This window comes from Aethina tumida, chromosome 5, assembly GCF_024364675.1.
Source record: "Aethina tumida isolate Nest 87 chromosome 5, icAetTumi1.1, whole genome shotgun sequence".
In the NCBI taxonomy this organism is placed as follows: Eukaryota; Metazoa; Arthropoda; class Insecta; order Coleoptera; family Nitidulidae; genus Aethina; species Aethina tumida.
The window spans coordinates 429365-451527 of record NC_065439.1 but is presented as its reverse complement, the minus strand read 5'-3'; the positions used below and the strand labels follow the sequence as shown (position 1 = coordinate 451527).

General features: G+C 29.3%; 3 protein-coding genes across 4 annotated transcripts in view; 2 read left to right on the top strand and 1 right to left on the bottom strand.

The window, feature by feature from the left end:
- Nucleotides 1-642: 642 nt before the first annotated feature.
- LOC109594784 (ribosomal protein S6 kinase beta-2) lies at nucleotides 643-8252 on the bottom strand. 2 transcript variants are annotated; one of them, XM_020010022.2, is made up of 10 exons: nucleotides 8000-8252; nucleotides 7748-7788; nucleotides 6551-6806; nucleotides 6364-6497; nucleotides 6029-6311; nucleotides 3123-3371; nucleotides 2955-3062; nucleotides 2551-2878; nucleotides 2383-2498; nucleotides 643-1583 (listed from the first exon to the last, which is right to left on the bottom strand). In XM_020010022.2, the coding sequence occupies exons 1-10, from the start codon at nucleotides 8102-8104 to the stop codon at nucleotides 1509-1511; spliced, it is 1695 nt and encodes a 564-aa protein (XP_019865581.2). In that variant the 5' UTR covers nucleotides 8105-8252; the 3' UTR covers nucleotides 643-1508. The 2 variants fall into 2 exon arrangements, with proteins under 2 accessions (XP_019865581.2, XP_019865582.2); XM_020010023.2 differs by having other exon boundaries at nucleotides 643-1580.
- Nucleotides 8253-9432: 1180 nt separating this feature from the next.
- Nucleotides 9433-10453, top strand: LOC109594778 (39S ribosomal protein L16, mitochondrial). The gene is made up of 5 exons (XM_020010018.2): nucleotides 9433-9515; nucleotides 9568-9633; nucleotides 9684-9841; nucleotides 9894-10092; nucleotides 10149-10453. The coding sequence occupies exons 1-5, from the start codon at nucleotides 9485-9487 to the stop codon at nucleotides 10406-10408; spliced, it is 714 nt and encodes a 237-aa protein (XP_019865577.1). The 5' UTR covers nucleotides 9433-9484; the 3' UTR covers nucleotides 10409-10453.
- Nucleotides 10454-17159: 6706 nt separating this feature from the next.
- The window catches only part of LOC126265592 (uncharacterized), a 213553-nt gene continuing 208549 nt past the window's right edge, over nucleotides 17160-22163 (top strand). The window contains exon 1 of the mRNA XM_049967520.1: nucleotides 17160-17359. Coding sequence (XP_049823477.1) covers nucleotides 17255-17359 — 105 coding nt within the window. The 5' untranslated portion in view covers nucleotides 17160-17254. The remainder of the gene's footprint in view (nucleotides 17360-22163) is intronic.

Genomic DNA, 22163 nt, shown 5'->3' with positions numbered 1-22163 from the left:
GTCTACCAACTTATACTGAGCGTAAATATCTATGTTTAAGATTGCCCATAGTTCTCTACTACTAAAATTGTTTATTACATGTCCCTAATTGCTAATTGATCATATAAAAGTTCGTAAACTACTTAGGAAGACACACTTCTAAGTTAGTGATTCCCTATAATTATGCATTAATTATCTTATTGTTAATTGTATTTTTGCGGGCGCACCAGATGATTTTATGTACATACATTTACACTGGTTTCTATGGCTCATAAGCATCATAAAAATAGCATCTAAAATAATGAGTGCATCAAGATATGACAGGAACATTCCACAACATTACACACTTCCAAAAATATTTCATTTATATAATTAATTTTCAAGAAGTGCGTATTTAACAGATGTTAGTAAGTCGTTGGTGGTATTCAAAAAATATAAATTACTCAATTTACTACTTTTATACCCGTAATAAACACCAGCGAATTTCTACAATAGTAAAGAATGAACGGATATTTTTTGAAACCACCAACTATCTATCCTTCGGTTCTAAAAACTCTATTTTAAGACATAAAAACTCTGATAAAAACCAAGGATTGGATTGGACTGTGTTAGTACATTAATTACTCACCAAGTGTTCAATAATAAAAAGGTAAAACAAAATAAAAACGTTAAGACATTTATTTCTATAATAACAAAAAAACAATGTATATTTATATAAATTTAAATAATTAAGTAAACAATATAATTCATTAGTTTCAATTCATACAATAGCATTTAAATAAATTCCGTTCGTTTACTTAATCATTCCTCATTATCATCATCATCATCATCAGTCAGGCAATTAATTTAATATACGTAGATGAAAAAAAGACATATCAATTAAATATTAATCTAAAACCAAACTCACGTTTAGCAAACTTTTAGGCAAAAGCGAGAAACGTAAAAAATTGAGCAAAAAGTCCAAGTGAACACAATATAAATGTTAAATGCACCAAAACTCATGAAATAAGGTAAACGAAAATTAATCTAAGGAACAAGAACCTAAAATGCCTAAAAGATTGATTTAAAACCTAAACCACTTAGTTTAATATAAATTTTGTACTGATTAATATAGAAAAAACCCTTATTAATTAATGCTTAATAGTATTAGAGCTTTTATGAGGTAAAATAGAGTAAAAAAAAAGTTTCATAAATATTAATTACTATATTAAATAAGTGATTTGTAACTATGGTAACAACAAAATGGATATATCCAATAAAATAAAAAAATTGATCTAAACGACCCCTACGGCACGACGACTCTCTCTGTCGGGGTTTTCAATGCATTATAAACGGGTCACCCTGAGCTAAACAGGTTAACAACCACTCACAAAAGTCCACTGATAATTTCGCACGTGTGAGAATTCATTTAATCGGTAATAGGGGGGACGAAATTACCCAATGGAGCATCGAGTTGAGTGTTCGCTGTTGCGGTGTCTCGTGAATTGGTCTAAATTTGGCTAAAAGAAAACGAATCAAGGTACACACATTCATCTATTCATGGCTCGCACATAAACCGGCTGACTAAAGTTTATCGAGGGCGTGCCGCTGCCGTCGCTGGACTGCTGAAAAAAGTAAATGATTTGCAAATGCTACCTACAATGGGTGCTGTAGATTTCGCTTACTTCGAGAATGGAACTTGGTGGCCTAAACGAAATGTAGTTTGCTGCTAACATTATGTTGTGGCCACCAATTTACTCCATTTTCGAATGGATAAATGCTTCAACAATGAGAGGCAAAAGCTAATGATTGACTCTATGACAATTATGGTACATGCACACTACTCTTACCACTTTCTTTGAATTAATGTAACAACTATATTTTCGGTGATGTCGAAATTTTTCAATCACTTGGTAAAAATTAACGGAACTTTTGATTGAGCTACGTCAAGGATTATAAGTCCCACAATGTTGATTTATATAAAAAATATAAAATATTGTGGTTTTACGTCTGCTTAATATAAATAAATATGGCTTAAGTAACTTAAGTAAACTAAAACTAATATTATATTAATAAAATTTCAAATATTTTTAGATTTTGAAACCTAAAATTAGAGTGTGAAGTTAATAAAAATATTGCCCGAGTCAAAATAAATACCCAATTTCTACCATTAACATAGTAAACCATCGAAAAGTGTCGACATCAAACACACACAGAAACGGCACCAACACGCCGTAGCGAAAACCGGGACAGAGTGAGAACCCGGCCGGCCGCAGACGTCACACGTACACAACTCAATTAATAATTATAACTATCATCAGATTTGATGCAAGACCGACAAAATCAAAAAAATGAACTAAAATTACAACGATCCTAGTTGCCCGAATCCATCCCATACTACACTTGCGGCAGTCCCTGACTAACCTCCATCATTTCCTCGTTGTTCTGATGATGGACGCCGAAGTGGCCGGTCGAATTGGCGAACGGTCCCAGGTGGTGAGGAAGGCCGAGGTGCGACGAACCGGCACCGATATTCAACACTGCATCAACAAACCGGTTACTGATTGAATTACTGCAACGAACAAAACTTACGGTGCGACGATGCAGAGGCGCCCATCCTCACGTCCTGGGCGGCGTCCACGTTCATCGGCCTGGACGGCGTGCTGCCCCGGGCCAGCGGCATCCCCGTGATGACCACCCGCGACGAGGCCCCGCCGATGTTGATGCCCGATCTCGACGTCGACGCGCCCACGTTCACGCCGGCGTCCATGCCGTTCGAGGCGGGGGTGGCGCTCATGCCGTAGTAATGGCGCAGCGGGACGCCTCCCATTTTGCGGGGCGAACGCGCCCTCAGTATCTGGGGTCGCGACTGCGGCCGGTAGATGTCCTCGAGCACCGAGGGTGCTATGTAGGTGAATCCCTGGATAAAATCAATTTAATTAATTAATTAGTATTAATTAGTAAAATTAATTTAATTTAAAGTTAATTTCACCCACCTGAAAAATAAGGTTGGCACTTTCGCTGAGGGTAGACTCGTCCGGCGAATCGACCGGCGTTTGCCTCGTGAATTTGCTGTCGAACTGCGACACATCGTCGTCGCCATTCTAAAACACACATTTATTATTGATCGACTGGTTATTAGAACAAAAGCGACAATCACGTACCAATGGCGGTTTGAACGGTGCGTCGTACTTTTTGCTCAACACGTCCTCCCAGTTGATGAGCTTGAAGAAGTTGTGCGACTTGACGGCCTTAGCGTCGTCCGGCGCCGCCCCCAGTCTCGCGGTCACTTGCCTCTTTAGCAGTTTGCGTATTAAATCGCGGGCGTCGCTCGTTAAATACGGCGGCAGTATCAGTTTGCCCTTCAGGATTTTTTCTATCGTTTTCTTCCTGTTGTCGGCCGTGAATGGTGGCTAAAATATTTTAAATAATTAATACACTATTACCAGATTAACTAACGTATTAAGGTACTTTCAACAAATATAATATTAAAAATGTGGAACCTAATAAGTAGCTGATGGATCAAATGTGCTGATTAATGAAAGACAACAACAATTTTATCAAGTTTGTCAACCTAGGGTATATTTCATTTCGTGCCATTTTATTATAGTTGCCACATCTAAAATGCAAAAGACTAGAATAAATTATTTCTAATAAAAAAACATATTTGACATTAATAAAATTAGTTTAGTAGTCAGATAAGTACACATAACAATGAAAAATATTTAATTTTATTTTATATTATTCATATTAATATTAAATAAGTAATATTATTTTTACAAATCTAAATGTTAAGGTGTCTCTAAAACAGATTATCAAAATTTGAAAGCAGAAAGAACAACAGTGACTTTTGTATTTTTTTATTTTCATTTTTCGGAGCTGTATCAACATTTTTGAGTATAACTCGTGATCTAATTGATCGAAATGAATAAACAATCATTCAAATCAAAGATAAATGAACGTTCTACAACTTCTATTTGTATAGTTTTGAGACTGGTTCAGTAATTCAGACGCCAGCGATTTTAATAACTTAATAAAATCTGTTCTTAGGTGACAAATCGATGCTTCAAATTCACAATTCATGCTGGGAGTAACAGAAATTATAAATGTAAGTCCACTTTGACTTTTTTACGTGCAGAAGACACTTTTTATGAAACAAATAAGTTACTGTAAATGAAAATGGAACGACAAATTAAAAAGTTATGAAGACTGGTAGACGAAAATTAAGTTTTTTGATGACTTCTTCGTTGTTTTTTCTCCGTTTATTGCAACAACTGAAATTAAATCTACCTTTTGATATAATTAAATAGTATTTTAATAAATTGTGGCTTCATTTTTCTCCACAATTTCTCCCGTAATATGTTTCTCATATTAGGAAACAGGTAGAACAACAATGATACTGGTTTAAAACTAAAACCATTTTGACTTGCTCATCCCACTATGATTTTCTTATAAATTTAGGTTTTCTAGATATAAAAATCACAGTTTAATTTTCCCAACTGTGAAAATATTTTCGAAAAATAATTTTTTGTATTTTTTATTTTCAATTTTCAGAGTCGTACCAACATTTTAGAGTATAACTCATGATCTAATTTATCGATTTGAATAAACAAGCATTCAAATTAAAGATAAATGAATATCCTACAACTTTTATTTGTATAGTTTTGAGACTGGTTCAGTAGTTCAGATGCCAGCGATTTTAATAACTTAATAAAATCTGTTCTTGGGTGAGAAATTGATATCTAAAATACACATTTCATGCTGGATGTAACAGAAAGTCCACTTTGATTTTTTTACATTCAGAAGACACTTTTATGAAAAAAAAATAAGTTACTGTAAATGAAAATCGAACGACAAACTAAAAAGTTATGAAGATTAGTAGACGAAAATTCAGCTTTTTGAGGTCTTTTTCATTTTTTTTCCGTTTATTGCAAGAATTGAAATTAAATCTATCTTTTGATATAGTTAAATTGTAATTTAATAAATTCTGGCTTCATTTTTCTCTATTATTTCTCCCGTAACATGTTTTTCATATGATGAATTCAAGTGTAAATGGAAGACAAATGCTTCATCTTCTTTATCTAGTTTTAATGAAGTTTTTTAGACAAAAAATAAACCAAATTTTTTATAATACAATATTATTATACCTAGGGTAGATTCAATCTCAATTGTATCAATAATAGAGAGACAAAACGTAAAAATAGTCAAAAAGCTGAATTTTGGTCCACCATTTTAAAATCATAACTTAATAGTTTGTAGTTCAATTTTTATTTTCAGTAGCTTATATTTTTCGTAAATGTGTCATCTATACGTAAAAAAATTCAAAATGAACTTAACAATAATATCAAGCACGATATGTGAATATTTAGCACGGGTTTTTGCCAAAAAATCGTCGACCAACTTATTAAAATCTCTGGTGTCTGAAATACTGGACCAATCTCAAAACTATATATATATAAAAGTTGTAGAATATTCAATTATCTTTAATTTGAATGTTCGTTTAACCAAATCGGTCAACTGCATCTTAAGTTATAATCAAAAATGGCGGAGAAATTCCGGAGACTGAATAAAAAAAATTATTGTTTCCATAAAATAATGATAAGGGTCATCTTCAGGATTAGTGCGTCAAAATTTAATTATAAAAATCATAGTGGAGGATTTTTTCTAATTTCTGATGTATGAACAAAATTTAAATAATGTCTTTCTTCAACATTAAAACTGAAATAACTCAATATCGACTGTATTAATCAAAACTCATTAGTTTTACAAAATATTCAGTGGAGTACAAAACAGAATGACAAGAAGAGGACAACTCTTCAGAATCTAAAGTAAATTATTAGATTGAATTGTAGGTATGTCCTTTAGGTTAATACACACCAAGTTGGGCCAAAAGTTACGAAAATATGAGACAAACAATAGATCCATTTTTTAACCAGCTCCTTTAGAAACACTTGAAATTGACTAAGATCAAACAGATATAGTATAAAGTGAATTTCTTAAAGTTACAGAATATGGAGATAGATAATAATTAACTTAACGAAATTAATAGATAAATCGTCGGACAACTTACTGCTCCAGTCAACATGTCATAAAGCAAAGCACCCAGAGACCACCAGTCGACTTCCTTGCCGTGTCCGTGCCTCGTGAGGATCTCCGGCGCCATGTACTCGATGGTGCCGCAGAACGTGTGCGTTAAAATGCCCTCCCGAATGTGCTCCTTACACAGCCCGAAATCGGTCAGCTTGATGTGTCCCTGACCGTCGAGCAGGATGTTTTCGGGCTTCAGGTCTCTGTAGATAATTCCCTGTTGGTGCAAATGTTCCAACGCCAACGTGATTTCAGCCAGATAGAAACTAAAAATTACGCATTATACGGAGGGTCTGACTGATGCGAACGGTTTTATACCAGGCCGAGTCCTCGAGGAAGACGCCCTCGCGTTCCAGACGCATGAACAGCTCGCCACCGCTCAAGTATTCCAGGATCAGGTAGAGCTTGCCGCCGGTTTGGAAGGCGTAGATCAGGTCGACGATGAATGGGTGCTACCAAATAAAACAGCTTAATAATTCGCCATCAAATCCCACGTGAATCATACCTTGACTTCCTCGAGGATGTTCCTCTCGGCCTTGGTGTGGGCGGTGTCCTTCTGGTTGCGCACGATCGACGCCTTGCGCAGCACCTTCATGGCGAATATCTTGCCGGAGTCCTTGCCGGTGACTTTGCGCACCTGGAACACCTTGCCGTAGCCGCCCTTGCCCAGCACGCGGCGCAGCTCGAAGTCCTGCGGTCCCGTCTTCTCCGGACTGTCGACCATGTGCTCGTTCAGCTGGACCGTTTCGATATCGCCCGAACTGTGCAACAATCAATAATTTAATAATTTAAATTTAATTTAAAACCGCAAAAGCAAATCAAATTTAATTATATTTTTGTGCAACGCACATTCATAACATTATGTAACACGTATGTGCATAAAAGTTTCTAAAATTGTAAAAATTATAGCACACCAAGGTTACAGTGTATCAGATTAATCAAGGTGACTGTTGTTAATTTTATTTAAATAAAAATTTGACTTTTTTTTAGAGAAAATGTAATATAATAGTTCGAAGTAAATTAAGAAATTTTAATTAAAACTATTCACAATTTGTGTTTTCTAGAAGAAACCTTCAATTCTTATCACTGTGGGAATATTTTATTCTTCATTGATATCTTTTATCAGAAACATAAAGATCAAATTTTTAATATTTGTTATCGCTTTATCTTGATCACAAAACAATTTTAATTATTTTATCAAATTTAGCTGATGTTTTGTATTTTTTACTACTGATTTTGTCAGTATAAAACTAAATAAACTTGTCCATTTTGTCTAAACTAAAATTATTATTCTTAATCATTATTATTCTTAATCATTTAATTTATAATTATACATTTGTAAAGTTGTTATTTACATTCAATTTAGCATAGACAGTAATAAATTAAACACAATTAGTTTTTGTTTAACCAAAACAACAAACAAATGAAAAGATTGCTTTGCACATTTATTAGACACTTTGTTTACAAATTTCACCTGTTTATTCAGACATATAAATCTCAGAAACTTGTCCCAAGTACATTTTGAAATTTTTATAAACTGAGGGTGATTCATTATGTAAATACATGTGTGTTTGTCAAATATTTTATGGAGGATGAGTCTCTTGTAATATTTCTAATAGCCTTTTTGTGATTGATGCATTATTGTTTGTGTACATTAAGAGAGACAGGCAAATATGTATTGCTAAGTAATTGGTATACTCACGGGATTAACTCATTGACATTGAGGTCTGCATCGTATATGCCCTAAAAACAAATAAAAAGCTAAATCCTGAGACTACAACAATAAATAAGTTCATTATTTAGACTTTGGCACGTGAAAAATAGCACAAAAGTGTTGTTTTCTATGGACTTTCTTAACATAAGGTGTGACATTAAAAAAGGGAACAGTGCCCACATAATCACGAATCGCACGGTACAATCAAGCCGAAAGTGGCACATCCAAAAGCACATTTACCTCCTCGACTTCAATAGCATCATCACTGTCGAACGTATCATATGGTTGCTCCTCAACATGGAAAATCTCGTCGTGCAACTCGATATCGAACACTTCGTTAGCCATCTCGCCCGCAATTTCCTATCACATTACAAACGCAAAAGGGTGAACGGCAGCCGCGACACTCGTATACGCGGCGCAAATCTGGCTCTGTTTTTTTTCCCACAATCGCCACAATATTACGGAATGCTGGACATCATAATATAAGGTTATGTGAAAGCAGTGCTGCCACCTTAAGCGCGAGGCACGTGACCGGAATGTGGACGTGCCATTGGTCCGGCGCACGGTCATTGAAAAGTACGACGAAATGCGTATTTGGGAATGTTGCCCTTCGTTTAAATTTGTACGCTGATTAACGAAAGAGGGAATTTTCGTCGTCTGGGTTTTGGGTTATTGCTCTTTTGCGTGCGTTGCACCGCGACGCTTTTTTCGTGGCGCGACCGCTTTCGCTTCGCCCTACGGTCGGGTGATTCACATGGATCCTTCACTGGTGGTTCATTCATAACAACAACTATTGAAAAATCATCGTAACTAATTGTAAAATACAATTAATTGAAACGCTAAGGTTAGAATTAATTTATAATTTATCTACTTTGTGTCTAGACAAATTGGGAATTATCGCAACATCGCACTTATTCATAGAAATATTACCTGATTTGTGAAAGTTTAATGCGTAATATTTAACATTTCGTCTGGCATTATTTGTCGAAAGAAAGTTAAATATGTATGAGGATTAAATTACTAACAAAAGTTCCATTATTTATTTCCCAAAATCAGCCGCAATAATTAGACGTATTTGTGAATCAAAATTTTGAAGCAAACAAACCAAAATAAGGTTTATGACGCATGATAAAAATAGCTTATCAATATGTGGTAGTTAGTTATCAATCCGAGAACATAAAAATATCGTGATTTATTCTCAACGATACTTTTGCACTTTCTGTCCTTTTATCAATCACGTGAAAATTTGAGAACTGAGATTGTGAAAAACGCAGTTAATTTGAAAACTAAAAACAAAATATGCTGTTTGTTATTCTTCAGGTTTTTAATAATATTGTTATGAATTTAATTATTTATAATACCTACATTTCTTAACACTATTTGTTGTATATTATATTAAAAATTAGTTACGGTGTTGTTTATTTACTTATTATGCAGATGTACTCAATTATAGTTACATTTTCCTTCTTTTGCGTTTGAAATTTATCAAATTCATGGAATAATTTGCATAAATATACATAGAAATTTATAAACTGGTTAATATGTTCATAGGCAACCCAGTTTACACAAATACACAGTGTGACGAGTTCTTCCCTTAAGAACTAAACACGTTAATAATTATTTCTCACGAACAACAGATGGCGCCACAATTCAAACAAAGTTTTATAAGTTTTGCCTATTTCCCATTTATAAGGTTATGTCCACATAACCTCAAACAAATCCAATATGAATTTACAAAAACTAACGATTTTAAGAGGTAAATATAAAGTTATCAAAAAGTAAATCCTTTAGTAAACGCCTATTTTTAGCGCCGGCCGTCTCCCTGATCCAAACCTGCGGCCTGAAACACTATAAACCGCCGCCCAACTATGATCGTAAGTTAGCTCAAAGTTATGAAGTTGTTTTGCTTAAATTACGGTCGTAGATATCGAATTCCCCGAGAAACCCAAGCTGAGGTTCATAGACAAAGTGCCGCAGCTGCCTCCGGCCATAAAGCCGCCCAAAATGCAAAAGAGGCTGAGACTGATGCGTGGGCCAGAAGAGGTGCACAACTTTTTGCTGCACAAGCAGTATGGGATAATGGTAAAAACTTGCTTGTTGTTAAAATGTTAAAGTCTAAGCAAATCATTTGTAGGCATTGTGTGGTGGCAGGATAAAGTGGGGCCACTTTGAAATGATGAGGTTGACGATAGGTAGGAAAATGGACACGAATAGAATGTTTGCAGTTTGGAGGGTGGATGCACCTTGGCAACCAATCACTAAAAAGGGGCAGGGTATGCGTATGGGTGGTGGAAAAGGTGCCATTGATCACTATGTGACACCAGTTAAAGCTGGTAAGCTTCAAATCAACTTAGTTACATAAAAAATATGTAAAATTCAATTATTTTAGGGCGAATTATATTAGAAATTGGCGGTAAATGTGAGTTTCAAGAGGTAAAGAGGTTCCTGGACGATATTGCTATGAAATTACCATTTAAGGCAGTAGCTGTGTCACAGGATATGCTAGATGAAATGAAAAGGAAAGAAGAATGGGAAGCTGCTAATAATCAGAATGAGTACTCTATGAAGTATTTAATACAGAATAATATGGGGGGCTGTCACAGGTGGTTGCGTCCCATAGATTTGAAATATTTTGGAAAGTTCCAATAGATTGTTGTACATAATTTTGTTTTATATTAAAATATAAGAAATGTTTTTTGTGATTTTATTATGTTAAAATGTTAAACAATTAAATTATTAATAATAATTCAAAATTAACATTTAATTTGTGTGTAAAAATTTAACATTTTTGTTTCATAGCAAATTGAGAGTTCAATAATTATTCCATTGTATGTAGTGTAATGAAGTGCCAATTATGTTTAAAATTATTATCATACTTTAACCAATTAAATTATTAATAATTCAAAATTAACATGTTTATTTTGTATGTAAAAATTGAACATTTTGGTTCATAGTAAATTGAAAGTTCAATAATTATTTCATTGTATGTAGTGTAATGAAGTGCTAATTATGTTTAAAATTATTATCATTAACCAATAAGTGTTTTTGTTAAATAAACAATTTAATACATAGTTATGATAAAAATTAACGAAAAAACTAAATTAAAATATTATTAAGGGGAAAAAAGTGTTGCAAATATTTATTATATTACCTAATATTTATTTTTATTAATATATTTATTCCTCTAAAGGCAGTGTAAATATTTTTTTTAAATATAATCAGTGAAAAGTTGTGCAAATTCAACTATTTATGATTTATTTATATATATATTTGTATCGGGAATTTGTTAACAGTGTAAAATTTTCATGTACGGTGACTTTCGTGTGTTTTTACATTTTAAATGGCACCATTAACAGACATTAAACAACATTAATATAAATTGCATAACATTAATATGAATGAATTTTCTAAATGATCAAATGAATAAAATATTTGGATGTGAATGTGTAAATCGGTTACAGAGAACGTTGAAAGAGCTAAATATAAATTTCTGCGAAAACAGGTAAATACATGCAGCCTTTAATTATTAATAAATCATTAATTAAGCATGGGAAACAATTTTATTTTAATTATATTCGCAAATGTTGTTGAATAGTATCAAAAATATCTGCATAACATACTCGTGCATGGTATTTGTGAATAGTGGATTGAATTTGAGTGGGTGAAAATAATAATTTATGTTAATTTACGAATTGAATTAGACAATCAATCATATCTATTGAGGTCGAATTTTGTATTGTTGGCATAATTTATTCTGGGAAATAAATGATTTTGTGTATATATGCAAATAGGCCTCCACTCAGGGGAAGCTTGATTTTGCTTAGGCATCTGAATTTTGTGTTGGGAATTTATGCAAATCAGCAACAGCCGAGACTTTTATTATTCCCGGTCCATTTTAAATATGTACGTACATTAATGTAAAAATGTTGTTAAGATTATTTTAATTCCTGGCACAGATCCAAATCATCTCTACGCGCGTTCCGACGCTTTTTATCGATTCGATCTCTTCTTCTCTATTCCATTGTTCCCTTTGGCGTTTCGCTTAAGAAAATTATGTCAATCAATTTTTGCCTGTCTGGTGCTGATCTTGTATTTGAATGGGGAACGAAGAAGAATAAGCGGGGAGTTTGGCGAAAGAATCAGCATAAGCCACGAAGCCACGAATTTAACCCGCTACTTGCGACGTTGTTCTGGATTACTGACGACTGGTGCCATTCCTGCGGCACGATTTCAGGATTTTCTACTCTCCTGCAAGTAAATTTAAAAACTAGAACAAGTACTCAAGTCAAAAATTGTTTAGTTGGACTGAAGGACTTAGTAGAAAATGTTTTATGGCGTCACAAATGAAAGGGAAAATGTCTGGGTAATAAATAATAATTTTTAGTGGTTTCTCTCCATAAATTCGACTGCTGTTGAAATATTGATATGGGTGCGTTAAAAAAGGCAGCAGAAGGAATCTGAGTATTGACGTCTTGTAAAATTAATTAGTCAGAATTAATGAGGGGGAGGATATTTTATTAAAAATCGTTTGTTGCGTCAACATCAAAAAGGAATGAAACGGGATATTTGAAGGGTGTTTCCATTATGTAAAGGTATTTCCGATAGGTGGGTGGATCCGCATTCACACTTACACGACCACCGGCACACTTTAATTAAGCCACGGCGGCCACCGGCATGTTTTCTATTGAACACAAAGCAATTTTTAACAAAAATAGAAAAGATAAATCAGCGAACTGGTAAAAACGTGTTGCGAAACTTTTTTAGTTATTAAAGAAGTGATGCGGAGTGAAGTGAAGTGGCGGGAAGTGGAGGGACGGAAGGAAGTAACATTTGTCTTGTCTCTTTTATTCCCCGAGGCGGGTGTACAATGAAAATGAAGAGAACGAAGGAGAGTATCGCGATCGAGTTAAAGCGAATAAAGTTATCAGGGAATTAGCGAAGGAGGACCTATAGGACCTTAGTCGGTTTCATTTAGGGCCGCCGTGGCGGTCCTGCGAGAGGGTGTCAAACGCAGAATATAAATTAAACTGGTCATATGTCTCAAGATGCAACCATTTCTTATCCCCATATTTTGTTCATACTATCCATATATACTTTAATTTTATTATTATTTATACCTATAAATATTATATTAGTAGTTACTTACGTTAATAAAAAAGCTAAGTTTGAGGGCGCATCCGCCAATTTTTTAAATAAGTTGTATTATGTATAACGCCTCAAGAATTACTAATAACTATATAATTAATTTATTAATAATATGGAAATAATTATGAGGAAAGTAGAACACTTAATTTTATTATTATTTATGCTTATAAATATTATATTTTTGTGTTTATGTACTTTAATTAAAAAGCTAAGTTAGTGGGCGCATTCGCCATTTTTTGAAATAAGTTTTATTTTGTATAACGTCTCAAGAATCACTCACATTAATTTATTAATAATGTGGAAATAATTGTGAAGAAGTAGAACACTTAATTTTATTATTATTTATGCTTATAAATATTATATTTTTGTGTTTATGTACGTTAATTAAAAAGCTAAGTTAGATGCGCATTCGCCAAATTTTTAAATATTTTCTATATTTTGTATAACGTCTCAAGAATTACTAATAATAATATGATTAATTTATTAATACTGTGGGAATTATCATGGAGAAAGTAGAAAAACTTACCATTTTACTTTACACTTTTGTCACTGTGTATTTTTAGAAAAATTAGTAGAATAGAAATAATTTTAATATTTAAAGTTTGCCAAATATTTCATATAATAACACATATGTATAAATTATTATATGTGTTTAAAATTATTGAGGTACATACGAACATGAAATCTACAAATGTATAAAATAAATAAATGAATATTTTATGAGTGCAACGAATATATTACAATTTAAAAAATGACAGGATTTAAATGTTTAAAATTTACATACTGTAAATTACATAATAAATAATCTGGTGATTACTTTTAGTCGTGCCATTTATAATTTAATTTGCTATTAACGACATTAATTTAATGTTAATACAAGTTAATTTTATTATTTTTCCCAATAATGATTTGAAATAGTAAAGTGCTGTCAAATATTCTGTTATCGAATATAATGAATTACATATACATATGTATGTAACATATTGATTATTTGGCAAATGCAGCAAACATTTTATTTAAAATGTACTTAATTACATATTACATAATAGCTAAATTCTGCGTTGCAAAATTTAATAATATGCATAATCAATCACGACCTAAAACTGGCACATATGCTAAAATTTAAACTATTTATTTATTTATTTATATTATCATTAATTACTTATTTGTAAATGTTCAGTAAAAATAAAAATAACGCTGTATTTATTAAATTGTATTAATATATATGTTTTTATGTATTATAAAGTAAATGTACAATGCAATATAACTATTTTAAATATAAAAATGGTTTATAAAATGTCTAAATAAACGTAGAGGTAATGTGGTAAAAACAGAATGTATTTATAGACCATATTAACCTGTTTGATCGATTTAGTCTGTGTTTGTACATTTGTGATTACATATCAAATACAACATAATATTTATATTGTAATTGTAATGTTTAATCTATCAAAATTTATATTAAGTATTAACTGATACATTAATTGGTTTTATTTAGTTTTTAATAATGTCATTATTATCCAATATTAACATCTACATGAAAATCTAATCAATGTTTAATAATTTACCTTAAATACAATAGAATATGGCACTGCCATCTTTCCGATAATAGTGCAAACAGGGTAACACAGGTTTCTATATAATTTTCGTCTTAAAGTTTGATTATAAAATAAATAAAATTACCTTTTGAATGCTGTACTAAATGTGGTACATAATTAATTGTAGAATTAATTTAAACATCATATTAACAAAATAAATTAATTAAATTTACAATTTTGTATATGTAAAAGAAATTTGCTTATTACAAAAATATAAATTTGTTAAAAATTTATAAAGTAAGTATCATTTAAATAAGTTAGTTTAAAAATTAAAAATCAATTTTTTCAATTATTTATTTTTTATTATTATTATTATTATTATTATTATTATTATAATTCATTATGAACATCTGTAGGATATCTAGAAAAAATATAAAAATAAGCAATACACAAACTATGCAATTAAATAAATCATTTTTCAGAAGGTGAGTTATGCATATTAAAATATGACAAAAATATAAACTCAATTTGAGACTGCAAAAGATAATGTATCTTTCTAAGAGTCACAGTTATAACTATAAAGATATTTTAAAGAAAAGTACATTCTTTGTTTCAAAAAGAGTAATTTAAAAAACAAAATAAATTAAAAATATGACTTCGAAAGAGTAATTTTTATCTTTAATAATTTCAAAATCATACTGACTAATATTCGGGAGTATATTAATTGATACGTTAATTAGTTTATTTAATTTTCAATATTAATGTCATTATTATTCAATATTAATATCTTTAGGATATCTAGAAAAAATATAAAAATAATTAAACAACACACGAAATACACAAACAAATTTATTATATTAAGACATTTTTCTGAAGGTAAGTTTAATTTTAATAACACATCACATAAAAGTGAATTATGGATTATAACTATGCAATAAAAGTAGGACAAAAATGTACACTTAATTTGAAACTGCAGAAGATTAATGATCTATGTTCTAAAAGTCACAGTCAAAATCATTGTATAAAATCATAATTATAAAGATATTTTGAGGAAAATTAAAAGTATAGCTTAGAAATAGTAATTTTTGTCATTTATAGCTTCAGGAAAATACTGACTAATTAGAAAAATATAAAAATAAAAAGAATGTGTACATCTAATCAATGTTTAATAATTTACCTTAAATATAATAGAGTGTCGCACTGCCATCTTTCCGACAATAGTGCAAACAGGGTAACAGGTTTTTATATAATTTTCGTCTTAAAGTTTGATTATAAAGTAAATAAAACTACATAACCTTTTAATTGCTGTACTAAATGTGTTACACAATTAGTTGTAGAAATAATTTAACAAAATAAATTAATTAAATTTACAATTTTGTATATGTAAAAGAAATTTACTTATTACAACTAAATAAATTTGTTAAAAATTTATAAAATCAGTATCAGTATATTAATTGATACGTTAATTAGTTTATTTAATTTTTAATATTAATATCATTATTATTCAATATTAATATATTTAGGATATCTATAAGAAAATATAAAAATAATTAAACAACACACAAAATATACAAACAAATTTATTATACTGTCATTTTTCTGAAGGTAAGTTTAATTTTAATAACACATCACATAAAAGTGAATTATGGGTATAACTATGGAATATAAAAGTAGGATAAAAATTTACACTCAATTTGACACTACAGATGTATATAACATCATAACTATAAAATTATTTTAGGGAAAAGTATATTTTTGTTTCAAAAAAAAGTAATTTATATTAAAAATAAAGTGAATTAAAACTATAACTTCGAAAAAGTGATTTTTATTTTTAATATCTTCAGAAACAAATTGATTAATATTTAATATAATTTTAATTACTACAATAATTAGTTTTATTTGATTATTATTCATTATTACACAATACACAAAATATACAAATACATTTATTATCTTAAATCATTGTTTAGCAGGTTAGATTAATTTTAATTATGATTTATAATTATGTAATGTAAAAATATACATAACGTATGATAATATACAAAACTATTAGTTTTTCCATTCTGAGAGACTATAAAGAGGTAACTATGAAGATATTTTAAAGAAGACTGTTTGTTTTTAAAAAGCTAATTTACAAGATCCAAAAATTACTACATTATTATTATTTTTTAGCATGTAATTTTATTTTTAATATTATAAAACATCACATATAAGTAAATTATGACTCAATTTCATTATAGGGAGTATACGAGATTATTTATCTCCATTCTAAGAGTCTATAAAGTCATAACTATAAAGGTTATAAAAAAGAATATACTCTTTGTTTTGAAAGAAGTAAATATATTAGAAATATATGTTTGAAAATGTGATTTTTATCATCAACAACTTCGGAAACATACTGACTAATATTGGAGTGGTCGGAGAGTGTATCTGTGCGCTGTTTAAGTGGGTTGACTGTGAGAAAAGAAGTAAGACGGAATTTAGCGAAAAGTGTGGACGGATGGACGGACGGACGGACGGACCGACGGTCTGGTGGCAGTTTCTCCAGGGGCAGCGGCCGGGACCGACTGGATCTGATGCTGGAGAGGAGATAGAGGGGACAGGGAGCAGGGAGCAGGGAGCAGACAGGGTGTGTTGCAGGGCGGCGGCGCGGTCTTTCCCTAACCGGGCCGTAGAGCGCACGCATTCGCCACTGGAGCTTTCTCTCGGTCGCATCTCCGGGTTCAGGTGAAAAGGGTGCGTGCCGCGTTTCTCTCCTATGAAGTGTCTGTTTTCCCCCATAACTCACTCTTTACGACGATGGCTGTGAACCATGATTCATGCACGTAAAAAATGTGGATTTACTGTGGACTGGTTCTTTTGGCCACGGCCTTTTACCACCATGTGCTCGCCGCCGCAACCGTCTCGTCTAAAAGAGGTAAGACGCATTCTTTCTTCTCCACCTCCATCTCCATCTCCGTCTCCGCGCTCTCCGTTCACCCATCCGCCGCATCACATCATACGTGAGTGTGTTGTTTTGTGCTACTTCGGCAGTGTGTCCATCCACCCCGGCTCCGGGGCCGAATCTATGCCGTGGTCGCACGGCGGCGAAATGCCGGTGAAACGTGTTCGCCCGTCCACGGCTGTGGGGTCAAGTGCCACGGCGTCCACGCCATCCGTGGCCTCCGAATTGCCACCGACGCAAACGACATGGAAAATCTAGTGCAGTGAGACGAACGGAAAACTAATGAATTCTACTCGATTTGAATACATTATTTTCCAACGGGGCTGACGACGGATGATGATTCTATTAACGCATCTTATCTAATGCGATTATTTTACTATGTCGACCTCTTCTCCTCCTTCATTCACATCATCAATCTTTGACGTTTACTTTAAATCTATGTAAATCGAATTCAATTTTTTTTTGTTTTATTCTATTTAAACCGAAATCACTAATGAGGCAGGCACACCCTAAAAACACATTTAAACAAAATAAAAATCTTTTCTTTTTGTAGCAATCTCTTAATCAAAATATTGCAAAACTTATAAAATAATTTTAATCACATTCTATCTATTGAATATTCATTAATTATATGAAAAATTCAATAAAAAAATGTCAATCTCTAAATCAAAATGTGAATTTTGTGAATATTATTATATTATTAATTAATTAATTGAAATTTATATGCTATGTACACACAAATACAATTAATTAATTGTGATTCTATAAATAATTATAAAGCTATATATAATTTGTGAAAAGATGGACTATTAATATTCCTTCTTAGATATTGTAATTATTATCTATATAAGTAAAAAATAAAGATTTTTAATGATCTTATACACATAATTATAAATTTATGTATTTGTAAAAATAAAAATAATAAGTGGAATAAGTTATAATTTTATGAAGTTAAATTATATAATCAATATGTGAATTTTTGAAATAATTTTAGTTATTGTGAAAATTTTGTGAAATTTTAAAAATTCTATAACTAATCCTTAATAGAATTTTTAACTGATAACATATATAGAATAAATTTATACAAGTAAGAAAATTATATGTTGTTTAATTATTTAAAAATTCATTTTACAAAGTTAATTTATAAATACATACGTCAATCTGTTAAGAAAAATGTGAATTTTTAAAATTATTTTAAACATTTTGAAAATTTTCTGATTATCAAGAAATTTTTTAATCTATCCTTAATTGAATAATTATATATATATATATATATATATATATATATATATACATAATTAGAATTAATTAAAATATGTATAACATACAATTTTTGATTATTTATGTATATAATTAAATAATAAATAATATATAAAGTTATATAAAATTTAAAGATAACGATTTTTTGATCACTTATATATAAAATTGTGTAAAGTGTAAAAAAATTATTTAAAAGTTTTTAAATCATAATTTTATGAAGTTAATTTGTAAATATATCAATCTCTAAAATAATTTTAAATATTCTGAAAATTTAAGATTTTAAAAATTGATAACTTATTACATATATTTAATAAGTATTTATATATTACATACACATAATTAAAATTAATTAAATAATACAAAATATATAAAGTTATATAAAGTTTATGAAGAAATGTACTATAAATTTTTATTAAACTAACTACTGTTAATATTACTAATTGTTAAAAAATAATGATTTTTTGATCATTTATATACAAATTTGTGCGAAGTGTAAGAATAAAATTAATTTCCGTTTAAAAGTTTCTAAATTATTATTTTATGAAGTTAATTTGTAAATAATTAGTCCCTCAACAAAAATGTAAAATTATAAAATAATTTTAAATATTCTGAAAATTTAAGATTTTATAAATTCTGTAACTAATTTTTTCATCTATCTTTAATTTAATAATTATTAACTTTCATATATTTAATAAGTATTTATATATTACATACGCATAACTAAAATGAATTAAAGTTATATAAAATTTGTGAAAAAATGTAATATAAAACAATTTGCGTTTAAAAGTTTCTAAATTATTATTTTATGAAATTAATTTGTAATCTCTCAATAAAAATGTAAAATTATAAAATAATTTTAAATATTCTGAGAATTTAAACTTTCAAGAATTCTGCAACTGATAATTATTAACTTAACATATTATATATTTAATAAGTATATAATATTACATACACATTATTATTATTAATTAAATAATATATAATATATAAAGTTGTATAAAATATTTGAATAAATGTACCATAAATTTTTGTTAAATTTACTAGTTATAGTAAATTTTACAAGTATAAATGTACAAAAATAAAAACAATTTGTATTTAAAAGTTAATTATTAACATATATTTAATATATATTTACAATATATATTACATACACTAAATAGATTAAATAATACATAATATATAGTTATATAAAAATTGTGTTTGTTTATAAGTTTCAAAGTTATAATTTCATAAAGATAATTTGTAAACATATAAATTTCTCAATGAAAATGTCAAATTATAAGGATTGTAAATATTCTGAAAATCTTTTAAAGTTTTTAAGAATTTTTTTAATTATTATTTATTGACTGACGAACGAATAATGATTTTGTAAATTTGTATTGTTCATTTTGTTAAAACAGTTTCATTTATTAATGGAAACACTTAAACTGCTAATTTATTAAAAAAAATCAATATTTTGAATGATGTGAAATTAAATTAATACATTTCAAACATGTATTAAGTTATTTATTTTATATTAATTTGTAATTTATTATGAAAACTGAAAATGTTTGAAATATATCCAACGATATAAATAAAAGAAATTTTACCTCAATGTGACGTATATTTCAGGCAAATTATTAAATATTTTGTTAAAAAATTGCTTATGTATAGTAAAATATGTGTTATAAATTTATTAACATTATTAAAATTATCAAATTGAACAATTAATAAGTTCATTCAGTAAAAAGTTTGAGTCAGAGAGTTATTTTAAAGGCATTACCTATACGAGCACATACATATTTGGTTTTATACTATTTTTACTAGGTAATAATGTGAATTTCCATTAGTATGAAACATTTTTCGTGTTGCAGTTATATCAGGCAGTAAACTCGTAAGAAACTGTCTTATGTGCACTTGTCATAAAACCTTTTAACACATACTTATTTGGCATAGGGTAGGCATCAAATGTGACACTGACACATAAGTTGCCATACACTGCCACATGCTTCCCTCACCCAAGGACGTGAATTTTTTAAAAGTTGACACTTCCATAAACTACAATATTCAACGCCAATTCAGCCTAATTTAATAAGCGTCCTTCCAATTTTAAGGCTTGGCTAAATAAACGACGATTCTATTTATTTAAGTTGGATAAGACAATTGTTCCGGTCCAAATGGAACCAACAATAACTTTGTCGTTTCATTAAACGGCAATTTTTGATTTCGGTTTTGTTGTTCTGCCAACAATTTTATTGTCCTCTTCGTTTTCCTCTTGGATTCACTTAATAGTAATTTAAAGAAGTAAATAGTTGAAAATAAGCCAGGTCATAAATAGGTTGGGTAGGTGTTCAAAATTTAAACCTAACCTGTGGCTTAACGACCAATTACGTTCGATTAATTATTTTTGAATCAACCCTGTTTTCAAATTCATGTAGTTCATGTGAACCTACTTAGTTGAATTTAGTGCCGCTTTATTATTCCGTTTGTAACAAAGTAACGTACATTTTTTATTATTAAATGGAGTTAACAAAAAAAAAAAAATCAGGGTATTTATTTATTTCATCAAATATTTTCTGATCTTATACACATAATTATAAATTTATTTATTTGTAAAAATAAAAATAATAAGTGGAATAAGTTTTTTATTTATGAAGTTAAATTATATAATTAATATGTGAATTTTAAAATAAAAAATTTTGTGAAATTTTAAAAATTCTATAACTAATTCTTTAGTCTATCCTTAATTGAATTTTTAACTGAACATACATACATATATAAATATAAATTTGTGTAAAGTGGAAAAAATAAAACAATTTGGGTTAAAAGGTAAAATAAAAAAAATATATCATTTTACCAAGTTAATTTATAAATACATATAACAATCTGTTAAGAAAAATGTGAATTTTTAAAATTATTTCAAACATTTTGAAAATTTTCTGATTATCAAGAAATTTTTTGATCTATCCTTAATTGAATAATTATATATATACATAATTAGAATTAATTAAAATATGTATAACATACAATGTTTGATTATTTATGTATAAATTTGTGTAAAGTGTAAAAATAAAAACAATTTGTGTTTAAAAGTTTTTAAATTAAAATTTTATCAAGTTAATTTGTAAATATATCAATCTTTCAATAAAAATGTGAAATCATACAAAAATTTTAAATTTTCTGAAAATTTTCAGTCTTTAAGAATTTTGCAACCAATTTTTTCATCTAACCTTAATTTAATAAATGTTAATTATATCATATACACATAATTATAATAAATTAATTAAATAATAAATAATATATACAGTTTTATAAAAAATGTACTATAAATTTTTGTTAAATTAACTACTTATAGTTATTTTATAAGTATTATTAATTGTCAAAAAATAATGATTTTTTGATCACTTATATATAAACTTGTGTAAAGTGTAAAAAAAAATATTTAATATAAAAGTTTTTAAATTATAATTTTATGAAGTTAATTTGTAAATCAAATCAATATCTAAAATAATTTTAAATTCTTTGAACATTTAAGATT

Coding starts and splice junctions, on each gene's coding strand:
- LOC109594784 (XM_020010022.2), bottom strand. CDS start 8,104: ATGGCTAACGAAGTGTTCGATATCGAGTTGCACGACGAGATTTTCCAT. Junction 6,498..6,550: donor ACATCCTCGAGGAAGTCAAG/GTATGATTCACG, acceptor TTTATTTGGTAG/CACCCATTCATCGTCGACCT. Junction 6,312..6,363: donor TTCCTCGAGGACTCGGCCTG/GTATAAAACCGT, acceptor CGTAATTTTTAG/TTTCTATCTGGCTGAAATCA.
- LOC109594778 (XM_020010018.2), top strand. CDS start 9,485: ATGAATTTACAAAAACTAACGATTTTAAGAG. Junction 9,634..9,683: donor ACCGCCGCCCAACTATGATC/GTAAGTTAGCTC, acceptor TTACGGTCGTAG/ATATCGAATTCCCCGAGAAA. Junction 9,842..9,893: donor ACAAGCAGTATGGGATAATG/GTAAAAACTTGC, acceptor AATCATTTGTAG/GCATTGTGTGGTGGCAGGAT.